The sequence below is a fragment of the Acanthopagrus latus genome, chromosome 19, assembly GCF_904848185.1.
Source record: "Acanthopagrus latus isolate v.2019 chromosome 19, fAcaLat1.1, whole genome shotgun sequence".
NCBI classification, from domain to species: domain Eukaryota; kingdom Metazoa; phylum Chordata; class Actinopteri; order Spariformes; family Sparidae; genus Acanthopagrus; species Acanthopagrus latus.
The window spans coordinates 178,532-194,432 of record NC_051057.1 but is presented as its reverse complement, the minus strand read 5'-3'; the positions used below and the strand labels follow the sequence as shown (position 1 = coordinate 194,432).

At 39.8% G+C, this 15,901-nt stretch overlaps 1 protein-coding gene and 1 long non-coding RNA gene across 3 annotated transcripts in view; both read left to right on the top strand.

The window, feature by feature from the left end:
- The window catches only part of LOC119009027 (calcium/calmodulin-dependent 3',5'-cyclic nucleotide phosphodiesterase 1A-like), a gene marked incomplete at its 5' end in the record, with an annotated part of 100,730 nt that overhangs the window by 62,206 nt on the left and 22,623 nt on the right, over nucleotides 1-15,901 (top strand). Inside the window, 5 exons of the mRNA XM_037079917.1 lie at nucleotides 180-280; nucleotides 426-554; nucleotides 3,608-3,709; nucleotides 12,472-12,592; nucleotides 13,951-14,032. Of these exons, the coding sequence (XP_036935812.1) occupies nucleotides 180-280; nucleotides 426-554; nucleotides 3,608-3,709; nucleotides 12,472-12,592; nucleotides 13,951-14,032 (535 nt within the window). The remainder of the gene's footprint in view (nucleotides 1-179; nucleotides 281-425; nucleotides 555-3,607; nucleotides 3,710-12,471; nucleotides 12,593-13,950; nucleotides 14,033-15,901) is intronic.
- Nucleotides 4,260-5,828, top strand: LOC119008805. 2 transcript variants are annotated; one of them, XR_005071557.1, is made up of 3 exons: nucleotides 4,260-4,535; nucleotides 5,098-5,252; nucleotides 5,587-5,828. It is a non-coding gene; the product is annotated as an uncharacterized LOC119008805 (long non-coding RNA). The 2 variants fall into 2 exon arrangements; XR_005071556.1 differs by having other exon boundaries at nucleotides 4,260-4,786.

Here is a 15,901-nt window from a genome sequence, read left to right as displayed (position 1 = left end):
CAGATTCCAATGGTTCTGAGGGCCAGCTCTAGCCATTTTGGTGCCCTAGGCATGATTAGGATTTGAAGCCTCTCTAAAATGTCTTGAGTGCATCTGGACAGTTACAGAGTGGCACACAACTTCATATTGTGATATTGTGTGTCTCTCTCTCTCTCTCTCTCTCTCGCTCCCTCCCCCAGCACTGGCTATCTGAGTTGGAAATCTTTGCCGTAATTTTTGCAGCTGCCATCCATGACTATGAACATACAGGGACAACCAATAATTTTCATATCCAGACAAGGTAATTTCCATCCCGCATCACTTGATGAGAAAATTGTGAAACTGGAGGTTGCTTGATTAATTTATCTAGATTTTCTTTTCTTTTTACATTTTTTTTTTTTTTTAAAGATGGGCCTATACTGAATGTACCTTTGTGGGATTTACAGGTCAGACACAGCAATGCTGTACAACGACCGAGCTGTTCTGGAGAACCACCATGTCAGTGCTGCCTATCGTCTTCTACAGGATGACGATGAAATGAACATCCTTTCTAATCTTTCCAAAGATGACTGGAGGTAATTTTGGCTTCAGTACTGGGTATAAGAAAAGAGTCAAATGCTGCTTTGCTACGCTCAACTAATGGAGCCATATAAATGTTTTCCCTCAGCTGTACAGCAGGTTCTTGTGCTAAATGCTAACATCAGCATGCAGCATGTTAACATGCTCATAGTTACAATGTTTGCCATGTTCAACGTCATAGTTTAGTCTGCAAAATACACACAAAAAAATGTACAGCTAAGGTTGACATGTCATAATTTCCATACAAATTTGGCCATAAACCTATGCAGCGGAGGGTGAAAAAAGGAAATGTGATTTGTGAAAAATGAGTACAAAGTACATATTAAGTTGCCACACAAGACATGGTCTAAATGTCAGGCAATCTTTTCCACATTATGTGGCTAATGTATTTACTATAGATAACAAGTGGGAATGTTCATAGCTGAAAAATGCCCAATGTTAGAAATGCAGGAACTAATATTTAATGTGCTGCTGAACAGTCTGGAGTCAAACAAAATTTGTTTGTTTGTTTTGGCCAAGGTAGTGTATTTTGAACAGTAAAGGACTTTGCAAGAGTTTAGATCAGATTTTGCTTAGTCGGGGAATATTACAGTGTCATAACATTTTTTTATTAGCATCTGACACGTTTGACAGAGATTATTTGTATAGATCAGGGGTACTCACATACAAATCTTAAAGGTCCACAAAGATTTTTTTCAATGACTCAAAGGTCCATGTATTGAGGTCAGTCAGGCCACATGCAATAGTACTGTAATCAAAACAAAATGTCCTTTTCATTCAAAACAACAAAAATGCTAACTAAAATAAAATGTCATTTCCATGTTGACATAAATAAAAATACATAGTTGAATGTTTCCTCTTTTTGTTTGCCTTCAAACAGTGTGTCCATCACTGTCATGCACTCTTTTATTAGGGTCCAGGCAGCTAAGCTGTATTCCTAGGAATTCAGACCGTCCTCCACAAAACTTGTTTCTTGGACTTTTGATTTATCACAAATTAAGCCTACAGTGCATCAGAATGTATGACTGTAAACAGTACTCTAAATAGATACTATCAACAGCAAGCATCTAAAGTTCAAAACATTGAAAATTCCTAACAAGTCAACCCGCTAGAACTTCACACTTTCATCAAACTGTAGCCCCAATACTAAAGGAACTTTTTTTACATTTCAACCTATTAAAAATTATGAAGTCCATCACTCTGTTTTTTTTGTTTAAACTGTAAAATTTATACAAACCTATCTCCTCCCACAATTTTTGCCTACAGTGCATGAAAACGTTTGACTGTGAACACTACTGTAAACATACTACCTGCAAATTGATAAATAAATCTTCAATGTTCATGAAAATATTGAAAATTTGTTAGAGTCATGGTAGATGATGTCTGACAAATATCAGAATTTTACCTACATTTTTTAAGAATTTAAAAAAAAAACTTTTTGAGAACATTTTGAATTCTGTTCTCATGTGAATAATTGCAGTCAATGCAAGCAGCATTTTTTAAACATCAGTTATGCACTTATGGAGCAAATCAATCATTTTTAAAAACAAATTACCAACATCTCCATGCTACAATATGTGTATTTTCAGATTTTTGTCTTGATAACTGAATTTTTTTACAGTGGTTTCAAATCTGCCTGTACAACAGTGAACGGCTTACTCAATTTGTGAAGCCACTGTTGTATTGCCACTTGCCAATTATCTCAGAGCGATAGATGACATACTTTGGTTCCAGAAGTTGTGAGTTCAAGTCTCAGATGAACACTGTTGTCAACTGTCTTGTCTTCCTATTCTCCTGTTTGTTGCTCAGAATTGCCTAAATTCCAAAATTCCAAAAGATAGCCTGGACCCGACCCATTGCTGTATCTGAGAACGGCTTCTTGTGCTTAAAATCCATGCCACTCTAAGTGAGCACTCTGTTACTTTTTGTTGTTTTATCAGATGTGACAAGAATCCTGCTTGCAGTTTGATGACAATTTCAGTGCATTTATTTTTGTTGTTCTTACCTCTGAATTTTGAGGAAATGTCTCCTCAAAATTCCTATGCTTCGTCTCATAATGCCATTTCAAATTGGAAATCTTCATCACAGCTATTGTCTCCTGGCATATTAAAGGATAATTTCGGTCGATTTCCCTTACAGGGCTCTTTGAATGGAGAGTTAGCATTGACAGCTAACTCATGGCCGCAGAACTTTACACTGTGTTCATCTTAACATGCTCCAAATCTCACCCTAAAAGTTATGCAACATCAGCAGACACCTTACAACACAGCACTGTAGCATGTATGACTAAAAATGAATAAAAAAGTGGTTAAAACAGTGTGTTTGTGCAAGCAGCCACATACCGGTTTGTTTACAGCCCTGTCTTCCGTTGTCCATGTCCATCTTCACATGTCCCGGTATACACGTGCTGACCCAACCAAAACACATAGTGAATAATGAATAGTGAATGAATAACAGTTTGGGGACCACAAATAGAAGACCAGTGGGCCAGATGTGGCCCAGGGGCCGAATATTGAGGACCACTGGTATAGATGATAACTATAAGTGTACCTAAAAGAACCTTGCATTATGGGGCTCTGCCTCGAATGAGAATATGATATGCATATAATGCTTATACAAATATTTAATTCCACTGCTAAATCACTCAATCTATCAGTTTAGACTTAATCCTAATGACCTCTTCACTGGTAACTGACTTTTATGAAACTTTCAAGTGTATTTATGAGTTGTTAATCCATTTTGTCTGTGGGTATGTTTGTATGTATTTATAATTTGTTTGAAGGGCTAAACTAAACAGGAAAGGTCTTGTGATTTTCATCAAAGGTTTGTGTGTGTGACAACTGTGTGTGCACCCCTACCAATTTTGCCACACAAATTGTGGCTTTATCTTGAAGAAAGACTGTTGGGGGAAAACATACATTGAGATGTTGTCTTGTGAGGCAGCAGTAAAGCTATACAGCTACTCTATATTTTCATAATGAGTGACTTTGCGGCTTTGTTTGAGTGGGTAAAAGTTGTTGAGATGTTTCCCTCTCATTCACTCTTGCAGAGAACTGCGTAATTTGGTGGTGGAGATGGTGTTGGCCACTGACATGTCTTGTCACTTCCAGCAGGTCAAAGTGATGAAAAGCCTCCTGCAGCAGCCTGAGACGTGAGTTTTGGATTTCACTTCTGTGTCAGTGGCTATATTTATATGGAAAATATTTATTCATTCTGATTACAATTATTCTGAATGAAGATTTAGCATCAACGGTTTCCATGGAATGAGATTAAAAGTTTATGGTGTATACATGCAAAACAGCTATGTGGCATGCACAAACGTGATGTCAGGTCATTAAATCATTTATCTTCCCTGCCAGAAATGTAATTTCCTTCAGAGTGTTTGATCAGCTCCATGTCCTGAATATGGATATCTATTGTCTTTTCAATGCAGTATTTGCTGTTATTGGGTTGCATTTAAAGTGAAACTCTCGTCAAAACACAACTTCTTTTTGTGAATGTACCCGAGTCAAATGTTCATTTAAAAGCACAGTTATGAAGAAAGTGCCACTTTCAAAGGTCCCATATTATGATCATTCCTGCTTCTTGACATGATTCTTTGGAATGTTAGAATGTTTGAATGGAATGTTAGTAACATGCTTTCATTGAAAAAAGCTGAAGGATTGAGCACAGCAGGGTTCTTGAAACACCAGTTTCACAGCCCTGCTGTAGGTGGCCGATTTCAGTGCCTTTCCCTTTAAATGCTAATGAGCTACAGCGTGCACCGCCCAAGGTGCCGCTCACCTCTTAGTGCTTTGCAAAGACATGAGGACGACATCATGTGACCATAGCAATGGCTGAGTTTGTGGAAGAAATGACTACCGGACAACAGACTGCAATGGAACCTTACATGTTCGAGCTGGGGTCCGACCCAGAACAACAAGAGAGGCTCCAGAAGAAAGTCAGTAGCCAAGAAGGAACATGAATGTTTCTCAGTGGTTAGTAGTTACGTTTGTTACCTCAACATTACTTTTATGTTACTGCAGACGAACAAAAGTTTTAAGGGCTTACTGGCCGTCTGCCCATGTTGTTAAAGATAACAACCCCCCTCTCCTGCCTCAAGTGTTTACATCATAAAGCTTAGCCAAACTTCGGCTGGCGTTTACTTCTGTTCAATTGCAGTAACTCGGATGCAATTGCAATTGCCATTACAAGAGAAAAGCGTAACCTCATACCTTTATGTAGCCAGGTAAGTCAATTAAAAACCTGTTCTTATTTGTAGTGATGACCTGTAATTAGCTACTGCCAGCAATTTTCAACAACTGTAGATTTCAATAAGCCGCAGTTTCCTCCCATTACCTCTCTACCAGCAGTATTGTTTTTTAACCAGTTACAATGGTTTTTAAACTTTAAATAAATGTTACAAAAGAAACTACGCAATGTGATTGATTAGCTATCATATTTTCCAATGAGTGTGAACACTGGGCAAACACGGTTTTCATTTTGCAGTCTATCTCTTCTGTACTCTATTGTCACTCACTTACCTTTCATAATTTCTAGGTTACATGAAGACTACAGCAGCTTCCTGAGCCACCATCATGCATGGTGGACCGTCCTGGCCTGGTACCTGTCTACCTGAATGTATTTGCACTGCAGAATGCACTGAACATTTATCGGGCGGGCTGTGGACCTGTACGTCTGAGAGGAATAGTGCAGTAAGCTTTTAGTCACATAAATACTATTCAGTTATCGCAAAGTCTTATCATGAAAAATGCATAACTGCTTCCTCTATCTCACATTTCTTATAGTTTATTATCTTTTACTTGTTAACATGAAAATTACATTTCAAACAATAAAAACACACAGAACAGTTAGTTAAGATGTTTTATTGTAAGAAACATTTGTAAACACGTGTTGACATGAATGAAATAATAACAAGAAGAAAAAAATATCTGAAGTGGAACAGTTGAACTTCATACAGTAACTTCAATATCATGGATGCCATGGATGTAAACATTCAGTGCTGACTTTATATTGAATTGTGTTCAGCCAATATAGCCTACAGAAGCTTTGTAAGCTGGTGCTGGGGCTCTCTGGGGCGGAGAGTGAGAGTTGTGCTGCCTGTCTGCGTGGTCCAAGAGGTCTTCAGGGATTATGAGTTTCAGCACCTCATTCACATATTGGGGCAGGGTCCTGGAAAACCGTCTTGAAGATCAGGTCCAACAGTGCATCACTGCAGTCAGCATTGCAATAAACAAAAATTAATGTTTACAGGAAGACTGCAGTAGAACCAAAAAGCCTTGTGCTGAAGTTTCTCTTATTTCTCCTAATTACTTCTTATTTATACATTCTCCTTATTCATTATTTATTTTGAAAACCATCTTAAAAGAATTCAGATTGTATTTGTGTATTTTCAACATTTTGTGTGATGCCTGTGTGTCCATATTTATTTTAATTTGTGGGGTTTAAATTAGAAATTGTAAAATTTACAGAATGTCGCCTCTGTCTTCACTGGTTTGGCTCTGCACTCTCCCTTCCTGGACTTTGGAAAGCTCAGTTTGAAAAGGGGATCCCCTGATGATGTGGTGGCTTGTCCTCTATTAGCATTCTCAGTCAGTGCATTTACATGACACTCAAGAGAACCGAATTACTGGGTTAGTCCGACTATGATCAGATTTTTAAAATGCACGTATACACCTTAGTCTGACTAAAATCGGACCGGATCGGATTTCTCATAGTCGCATTAACACTCCTAGATTATTCGATTGATAGTTGCATTACTCGTGCATGTATACCTTCCATCAGATCGGATCAGATTTTGCGTTCTGCGCAGGCTCGGGAATTTTTTCCGGGCCATGAGCCGGAAGTAGAAGGGCGGCGACGGTGGCTTTCCTCCGAAATCACAGCAAGCTAGAGTGCCATTGTGCATCTAGTTTGTGTAATGATCATGTACACCTTATACAAAATGTACAACAATGTAGCTCCTCCGCGCTCTTCATCTTTCTCGAATGCCGAGGTAGGTGGTGATGTAAAGAGGTCATGTAGAGTCTTGAACAGTAAAAAGAAAATCAAACATGAAAATAATTTCAAGAAATGGGCAAATGTTCTCAACAAGTAATTACAGTTTAATTTACCTGCACAGCATTCCCAGATATAGATAGGAGTAACACATGACAGCACTGTTGTAAATTAAAGTACTAAAGGCCACAACACATTACGTTACTCTAATCTGACCACTTTTTTCAATAACGAGTAATCTAACGCTTTAATATTTCCAAAACAGTAATCGGACCAAATTTATTCATGTCGCTGTGCGTTACAATTATATGTCATTTTCGTCAGTAAAATAAGACATTTTTGCTTTCTTCTTGAGTCTCGGGGAGTGATGTCACATACCCGAAAAGTCACGTTTTCAGCATGAGGAACACTCAAGTGTACATCATGAAGCAACACAAACAAAAATGGAGGGAGGAGAGAGAGATGCACGTTTTCTAGCTAGAAATATAGTCATTATTTTGAGTTATTAAAAACAAAAAACACAAATGCTTGATCAAGGGCCAAGCCCGACCTGACCCAGCCGAGGATAGTGGCGTGGTTGGGCTCAGGCTCCGGCAGAGAAACTCTATGTAGCAGTCAACCATACACTGGTTTTGCCCTGGCCTGTGCCAACATATTCCAATTTAGAAAACATTTTCAAATTATTTCACAAAATCCTGAAAACTTACACCAGGCGGAGGGTCCGTGTATGTGCTGCTTGACTGAGCAGGCCTCTGGGTTTGGAGACTGTGCTGATCACAAACTAGAAGCTGGCGTTAGCATTAGCTTAGAAGATCGCGGTTATTGTTAGTTTGTACTATGTGACACTGGTTAGTTTGTGTAAAATCGATATATAAACACAGCTAAATATTTGCACATTCGAACATTTCCCTAGGACAGGGATGGGCAATATTTTTTTCCAGTGGGCCATACTGACTCTGTTAAAGTAAGTGAAAGGCCACACAATTAGAAATAGAATTTAAACATGGAATATTTAGTGCAGAATTATTTTTAAACTACCGGTATATAGATTTGGTGGGTTTGATTGTGTTATTCACCACCCTTTTTAAACAAATACATGATCATACTCGTGAATATTACAATTAACTGCTCAATTAAGTACTATGATTCAGTGAGACTGTTCTATTTGTGTAACAGACCTGCATCACTCAATAAAGAAAATATTAGGCTTTTGTATAATTTTATTTACGGAGAAACACACAACTCCCTTGAATTACAACTGTGAGAAATGATGACTCATGACAAACATTGCACCCAGCTATTGCAACTAAATTACTGCATTGAAATGCTCTTCAGAAAAACAATAGACAGTGTTTTTTAATACTCACACTGTTTTAACAACTCTTTGATAGTTAACACATTGTATTCGCGAAGCTCCAAAAAGTCCGAATGGACCCATGTATGTGTCCACTGTCTGTGTACATGTCTGCAGCTTTGCATACGTGGAGTAAGGGTTGTCAGTTAATGGGAACAGACGGTGCAGACGGTCACCTCCCTTTGCAAGATCATCAAAGTCAGGCGTCATTTGTGATGTTGCAATGCGCAACACAGAGGACAGATGTTCATCCATCAGCCTTGATCTGTAACGTGACTTGTTGTAGTTCTTCATGGAAAACATTTGTTCGCAGACATAGGTGGAGCCAAACAAAACAGGCATCCTCCGTGCATGCCTGTGCAGGTTCGGGAACTGCATTTCGTTCAGTGAGCCATAGAAGCTGTCCAGTGTGGAGGTGCTGAACTTGTCTTTCAGAGTCAGATCACACTGGATGTCAATCAGTTCGAGTTGCACATCTGGGGGCGCTTTCTTGCTGTCAAATGAGAAGGGAGTGGACACCAGCTCCAGTTCTGAGTCTTCTCAAAGTCAGAGAAACGGCGGTTGAACTCAGTGTGGAGGTGTGTCAGAGAAGTGGAGTATCTGTCAGTGTGGCGGGGTGGCACATTCAGTGTAGCCAGTGTTGGGAAATGTGTGAAACACTTGTTGCTCATATGTCGAGAAAACAGGATCAGCTTGGCTTTGAACGCTGTCACATGTGAATACAGCTCATGCACAAATGCGTTCTTCCCCTGTAACTTCATGTTTAGGTCATTTAGGTGGCTCAGTAAATCCACCCCAAATGCAAAGTCACACATCCAATCCAAGTCTTGCAACTCTGTAAACTCGTCTGCTTTACCTACATTTCCCAGAAACATCATGATCTCTCCTCTCAGCTCCCACACACGATGAAGCACCTTTCCCAGGCTCAGCCAGTGAACATTGGAGTGATACAGCAAGTCCGTGTGCTCTGCTCCACTTTCCTCCAGCAGCTGAATAAACTGGCGGTGGTTGAGTCCTCGGGCCCGGATTAAGTTGACGAATTTTACCACCGTTTTGGTGACATGATCCAGTTGCAACACAGATTTACACAGGGATTCTTGGTGAATGATGCAGTGTAGGAAAATCAAATCTGAGTTGGGATTGTCATCTTTCACCCGGTCCCGTATCCTCCGCAACATCCCAACGTTTTTACCGGTGAGTTTCGGAGATCCATCAGTGGTCACGTTCAGTAATTTAGTCCATGGCAGGTTGAATTTCTCCAAACATCCTGACACGCATTTGTAGAGGTCACACCTCCACGTTGTTCCTCTCATCGATTCCATGGCAAGAAATTCCTCCACGATTTCAAACTCATCATTGATCCCTCTTATGAAAATTAGTAGCTGGGCGGTGTCTTTGATATCTGTGCTCTCATCCAGAGCAATGGAAAAAAAGGTGAAGTCAGCTGCTCTCTTTAGCAGTTTATCAGACAAGTCTTCATCAATCACTTCCACATGCCTGGTAACGGTCCAACGAGTCAGACTGATTTTTTCAAACTGACTTTTGTTGTCAGGGCACAGGATGCTGGCAGTCTCAACCATACAGTCTTTCAAAAACTCACCCTCTGAGAATGATCTGCTGTGTTTGGCTATCTTATGAGCCAGCATGTAGCTTACTTTCGTGAATATTTCTTGAATGGTCGCCGGCTTCACAAAAATATTCTGACGGGCGGTTAAATCAGAGGACAATTTCAGGGCCCTTTGTTATCTCTCCTGCGACAATAAGTTGGTGGAATTGTTTGCATGCTTCGTCGAAAAATGTCTCTTAATATTATATTCTTTGAAAACAGAAATTGCATTTTGGCATATCAGGCATACAGCCTTTGAACCCACATGAGTAGCAACATATTTAGAAGTCCACTCTGTGTAAAAAACACGACATTCCAAATCAACTTATCTCTTTTTCACAGCAGGCCGCAGGCCGTAAAATGCCCATGTGTGCATTAGGTTGAGCAGCTGGACATGACAGCCGAACACAGCTGACAGCAAGCCAATAAACAACAACTTTGTCACGTCCATTTTAGCCAAGTTATCAAGCGAAGCTAGTTAACAACCTCTAACCACCCTCTAACTGTTGTTACTCTCTGTGTTTACATTGTTCCACATGCAATATTCATGGTTGTCATATCCACAGCAACCGCTGAAACCCGAATCGGCCAAAAACCTCACTCTGGACTCCGGTTTCAAACGACCACGGTTTCAGTTCCAAAAGCAGGGTTGCATGTGGACAGAACAGTAAAACCGGGAACATAACTTCACGGTTCCAAAATTAACCAGGCTGGTGTGGACAGCTCCTAAGGTGTATACATGCATTTTAGAAATCTGATCATAGTTGGACTATACTCCAATAATTCAGGATATTACGCACTGTATGTAAACATCTTGGCCAGAGAAGACAGGTGGTTTGAGAGAGGAGTAACTGAATCCATCTATGTCTAACTGGAGCAACCATCTTTGAATAGGAGATGGCATGAGGCATTACTTATCACCCACCGTCAATACTGTACTGAGTTCCCTCCCCAGACAGTCTAACAACTATATACACCTGGGCTCACCTAGCCTCAGCAACCCCACACGAAGGCCGGTTTGACCAACAACTCGTGAGACTCTGAACTCACAGAGTTCAGTAGCAGAACATTGCTGCGATCAACCAGATCAATAGGATTTAAACCAGATTAAAGTAGTTTTTGTGTTGCAATAAATGCTCCAGTATTCATTATTGTGGTTTAAAGTTTACATACACTTATAAAAAAACATGTATATCATGGCAGTATTGAGTTCCAGTGATTTCTTCAACTATCATTTTCTGTGATGGAATGAGTGGAATACATACAACTTTGTCACAAAAAACATATATGTATATTATTCTGTCCCTCAGTTTTGTGTTGTTGTTTGTTCCTTTTCTGGAGGTTCGTTTTCTGTCAGATTCAAGCTCTCAGTCTGCAGCTGATCTGGTTACTGCGCCTTTAAGGGAATCTAGTGGGGTATGTTGGGAGGAGGAAGTGCGTTGAGCAGGGGAAAAATGTGCCGCAGAGCATGAAAACATGTCGCTCCTGGAACAAGTCTGGCTACTTCCTTAACTTTTGCGCTTGTCAATGGCATAATCTGTAAGTTAAATCAAACATAATTAATTAGGAATCTTTACTGGCGCTTTCATTTTGCGTTCCGTGTTATTGAAGGCGGTACACCTTTCACTCAGTAGAGTTGATGCCATTATTTAGCTTTGTGGTTGCTATTCAAGATACTATGTATTATTAATGTTAAGACCTCAGGTTGGTTATTTTGCACACAGAAATAAGTGTGAATGTATGTTTTTACATGAAACTGAAAGTTTTGTATTGTGATTCTTTTCTCACAGTTTTACAAAGTAAAAGGGATCAGTAAACTCAAGGATGCCTCACGAGTGGTTACTGAAGCCATATGTTTAGCTCGCTGCATAGGCTAAAGCTCTTAGCTGAGGGCAGAAGATATATATATATATATATATATATATATATATATATATATATATATATATATATATATATATATACTGTAAATACTCCACTAAATATACAGGTATATAAATGCAACGCTTTGTTTTTTGCTCCCGTTTCTCTCACAAGTTAAAGTAAATAATTTTATAAAGTTTTTCTTTTTTATGAACACAAAATAATTACTTCTTTGAAATGCTGAGAACACATTTGTTGAAATACAATAAGATAAGCCATCCACCTGACACGTGTGGCAAATTAAGATGCTGATTGAACAGGATTCAGACACAGTTGTGGGATTGGATGCTGGTGACCAGTATACCAGCATCAGCATGGGATGCTGGTTATTGGATGTTGGTGACCAGCATACCAGCACAGCATGGGATGCTGGTAATTGGATGTTGGTGACCAGCATACCAGCACCAACATGGGATGCTGGCGACCAGCTGCATCAGCAGCTAAACCAGAACCAAACCAGCACTAGCCAGCATAGACCGGCATAGACCAGCATGGAAATCGTGCTGGTCTATGCTGTTTTTTTCAGCAGGGTGCTTATGACCAGGTCTGACAGAAGATTAGGACCCAAATGCACAGCTGGAGACAGTTCAGTTTAAAAGTCAAAAGGGATCAGGCAAAAGCAAAGTCAGAGGAGAAATTCTTGAACATTACTGGAAATGGAGACAAACGTGCATAGAAAACATGAGGCACACATACTACATACACAAGGTAGGGAGAGATAATGAGACACAGGTGCAGCACATCAGGGATGGGTGGGGGATCACATATTTGGGTCTTTGTATTCAGTTTTTTTTTGTACAACAGCTAAGGGCTGGGGTTGTCAGTGGGAGAGGGTGAGGGTGAACAAGCCATCTGTATGTGTTTATAGTGATGATTCTGTTGTATTTTACTTTGTATTTTGTGTTCATATGACGCCCTGGAAATGAGATGCTACATCTCAATGGGCTATCCTTTCACCATATTCAAATTCAGACACCAGCAGGTTGTGTCAATCACAGCAGCTTATCAGCAACCGCCTGGGCTATATTTACAGGATTGACAAACCAAAGGCCTTATCGCTGCTACTGCACACAGCTGACATCAGCCACCCTGCCAAACAATGGGACCTCCATCATCGCTGGACCACATCTCTGCTGGAGGAGTTCTTCAGACAGGTTAGCCCTGTTTTTCAACTGAACAGCCATGTTTAGTTCAGTTCAGTTTGTTACTCTGGAACAATTATGTTTGCTTTTTAGTTGTCAAAAGCTGTGGGTGGTACAAATACTACTATACCATACATCCCCACTTTTCATCACCCCTCTGTGAGGTACCTTACATACTGATCAGATACTAAAAGGTAAGGTTATAACTGCAGACCACTGATTGGCCAGTTTGGACAGCCAGTTGTCACATCCTTTGCAATGAAGTAGAATTTCACTTCCAGTTTTTTCATCAGTCTTCTCTCTTGCTGCCTGCTCCCTTTCTCAAGTAAAGCATCTGTCCCTGTTTTAGAAAAACAACCACATGTGAGTGCAAAAGAGATAGAGTGGCAGAGCATAATAAGTGAGTAGTCAACCAAGAAAAGAGCAAACAGCAGAAAAGAGAACAGAGGAACAAAGTTTCAGTTTGTATGTTGTCAGTCAGGCAGTAATGTAGTACAGTACAGGTCACAATGTGTCAGTTGATCAATGCAACAGCTCATTAACAGTTAAGACCAGTTTCCCCTGTTGTTTTCTAAACACTGGAGAAGTAAAAGCAGCTACCCCTAAGCTGCTGGTAACAACCCCACCTACCTTTAAGGGTACTGTACGCAGTTGAAATGCAAAGCTGATTTTACAATACAGTTACAGAGGTAAGTAGACTTACCAGAGGGTTCAAAGGATACTATACAGACAGCTGTAGTCACCAAACTACCTCTTACCTACTTTCTACTTTTGTGGCTTTGGGCCTTAAAACATCAATGATGTAAAAATACAGGAAAATAAATGGGTTAGCATGCACACTTAAATTACATGTACTAGTGTATACTGTAAACAGTGAGCTGACTCATTTGAGCTATAGCGTCTGCACATTAGATCAAAAGGTGTAAGCTGCTGACCAGTTAACTCACAGGAACAAATAATGTTTACAGGATTCCAGTTTTAACAACAGCACTACAGCCAAATCACAAGCAATAACAATCACATAATGACAGTCTGCAGATCAGTCAAATAATTTTGGTTTCATGATGAATATCGCTGAGGTACAATAAAAATTTCCACCACAACCAGATTCCCACTCTAGGTGTAAAAACAAAGCTGCTGACACAATCGACAGAGTAAAGATTACAAAAATAAATTAACAGCTCATTGTTCAAAATGTTGAAGATGAAAATATAAAGGTATGCGTGTTCAACTGTTACAAGTGCAATTTAAATGTCATGAAATAACTTTTGTTGTGAATTGGAGCTATATAAATAAAACAGACTTGGCTGTGACTTGAACCAACCAAGTGCACCTATGACTGTACCTTGTGATGCTGAATTTGTTTTCAGGGTGATAAAGAAGCAGCGCTTGGTCTACCGTTTTCCCCTCTCTGCGACCGCAAATCCACCATGGTGGCCCAGTCCCAGATCGGTAAGATACACAACTGACACTGCTCAGGATGAAATTAACCAGGATTTCACTTTAGGACGCATTTACCATCATGTCAAATTAATGTTTATTTAGACCTAATAGTGTTTGATAGTGATTGTTTATCTACCGGAACTAGTTAAACGTGAATATAGACCAGCGGCAAGGTTTACACAGGCTAGGAGGCACTGTGAAGGCAATATATAAATAGTCTGTGGATTGATAGAGATAGGACTGAACGGCTTGCTCGGGCCAGTGCTCGTTTTCTCTGACAAAAAAACAAAAACCAAAACATTCAGCTCCTGATCAAATTAGGTAGTTAAAGCTCTGTGATTTCAGTGCATGTTAAAGTTTATTTTTAAAAAAAGTGAATTTAAATGTGTTATAATATAACACTTTGCCTAAAGAAAAATAGGTGCACATGAATTCCCTGCTGTATTTAACAGCATATACTGTAGGTGTTTCGTCCTTCAAGTGTGTTACTGGGCTTATGCACAGCAATTCTACGTTTTTTGTTTTTTTTCTGTTCTTCTTTTTTTTTTTATGATTTTTTATTTCCACAAGGTCTCAAAAAGCTTAGTGGCCTGTGGTGTAGACTGTGGGTCGGTGTACCATTTGTTCATTTGATAATCAGTTGAAAAATGAAGGAATGCTTAATTTTTTGATTATTTGTTTTTTGAATGGGATACAAACGAATTAAATCACCTTTTCTGTACTTTTGATTTCATGCCCAGGTTAAGAATAGGGTATCAAATAAGCGGGCCAAGGACTGAATTTGATTTCGACATTTCATTTTTCAATTTCTGTGACCCTAAAGTTATTCATTATGGATTTATTTGATGAGACAGTAGGTCTGGCTCATATTCTGCTCTGTTCATGGCACTTTATGAGCTGTGGCTTTTCAGATGAACACACCAGGCTTTTAGGCACATTTCCCTGTCTTCTGTTGCTCTTCTCATGGTCACTCATCCTCTAGAGTGGTTCTTGTTCTTAGCACAACACATTTACACACACACAATGATTAGGAAATAAAGATGATAATAATAACAGAGATTTTGTGTTGCCCTGGTAAAATTATTGCGCTTGACAACATGAGGAAGGGCATGGTGGGACCCATGCCCATGGCCGAGTTCCTGTTCAAGGCTGTCTGTCAATGCCACACACCCCTGGTAGTTCTACTGGACAACCAGGGGGAAGGAGGGAGGTCAGTGGGCCACAATGAATTTGTATTTTTCTCATTGGTAAATACGATCTTTGGAGCTGCTCTTTTTAACAAGCTCAGAGAAAAACTGCAGCTGCGATAACAATGTGGCCCATGTCTTTACCAGCAAGAAAAGTATTAATCCCCAACAACCACTGAACAGAAAGTTGGAAAATAGCTTGCTAGATAGATCATTCTTGTGTCTAAACAGTAAATTCATCTTGGTCCCAATGACATCCCTCTCTCCTTCTGGTTGTCCAGTGGGACAACCAAGAACACCATACCTACCTGTCAAACATGGTGGTGGTAGTACCATGCTGTGGGGCTATTTTGCTGCAAGTGGATCCGGTGCCCTAAAGAAAGTAAATGGAATAATGTAGAGGGAGGATTATTTCCAAATTCTTCAAGAAAGCCTAAAATCATCAGCCAGGCATTTGGTTCTTGGGTGCAGTTGGGTGTTCCAACAGGACGATGATTCCAGAAACACATGGTAAAGGAATTTCTAAATTAGGATAGAATTAAAGTTTTGAAATGACCTTCCGAATTTTTACTTGAACCCCAATGACAACATGTGGGCTTGCCAGGAAGTTAACACATTTACCAGGAAGCTTACACATTTTGTTGAACTTCACTAATTCTCTCAAGAGGAGTGGTCAAAAATTCAGCCAGAG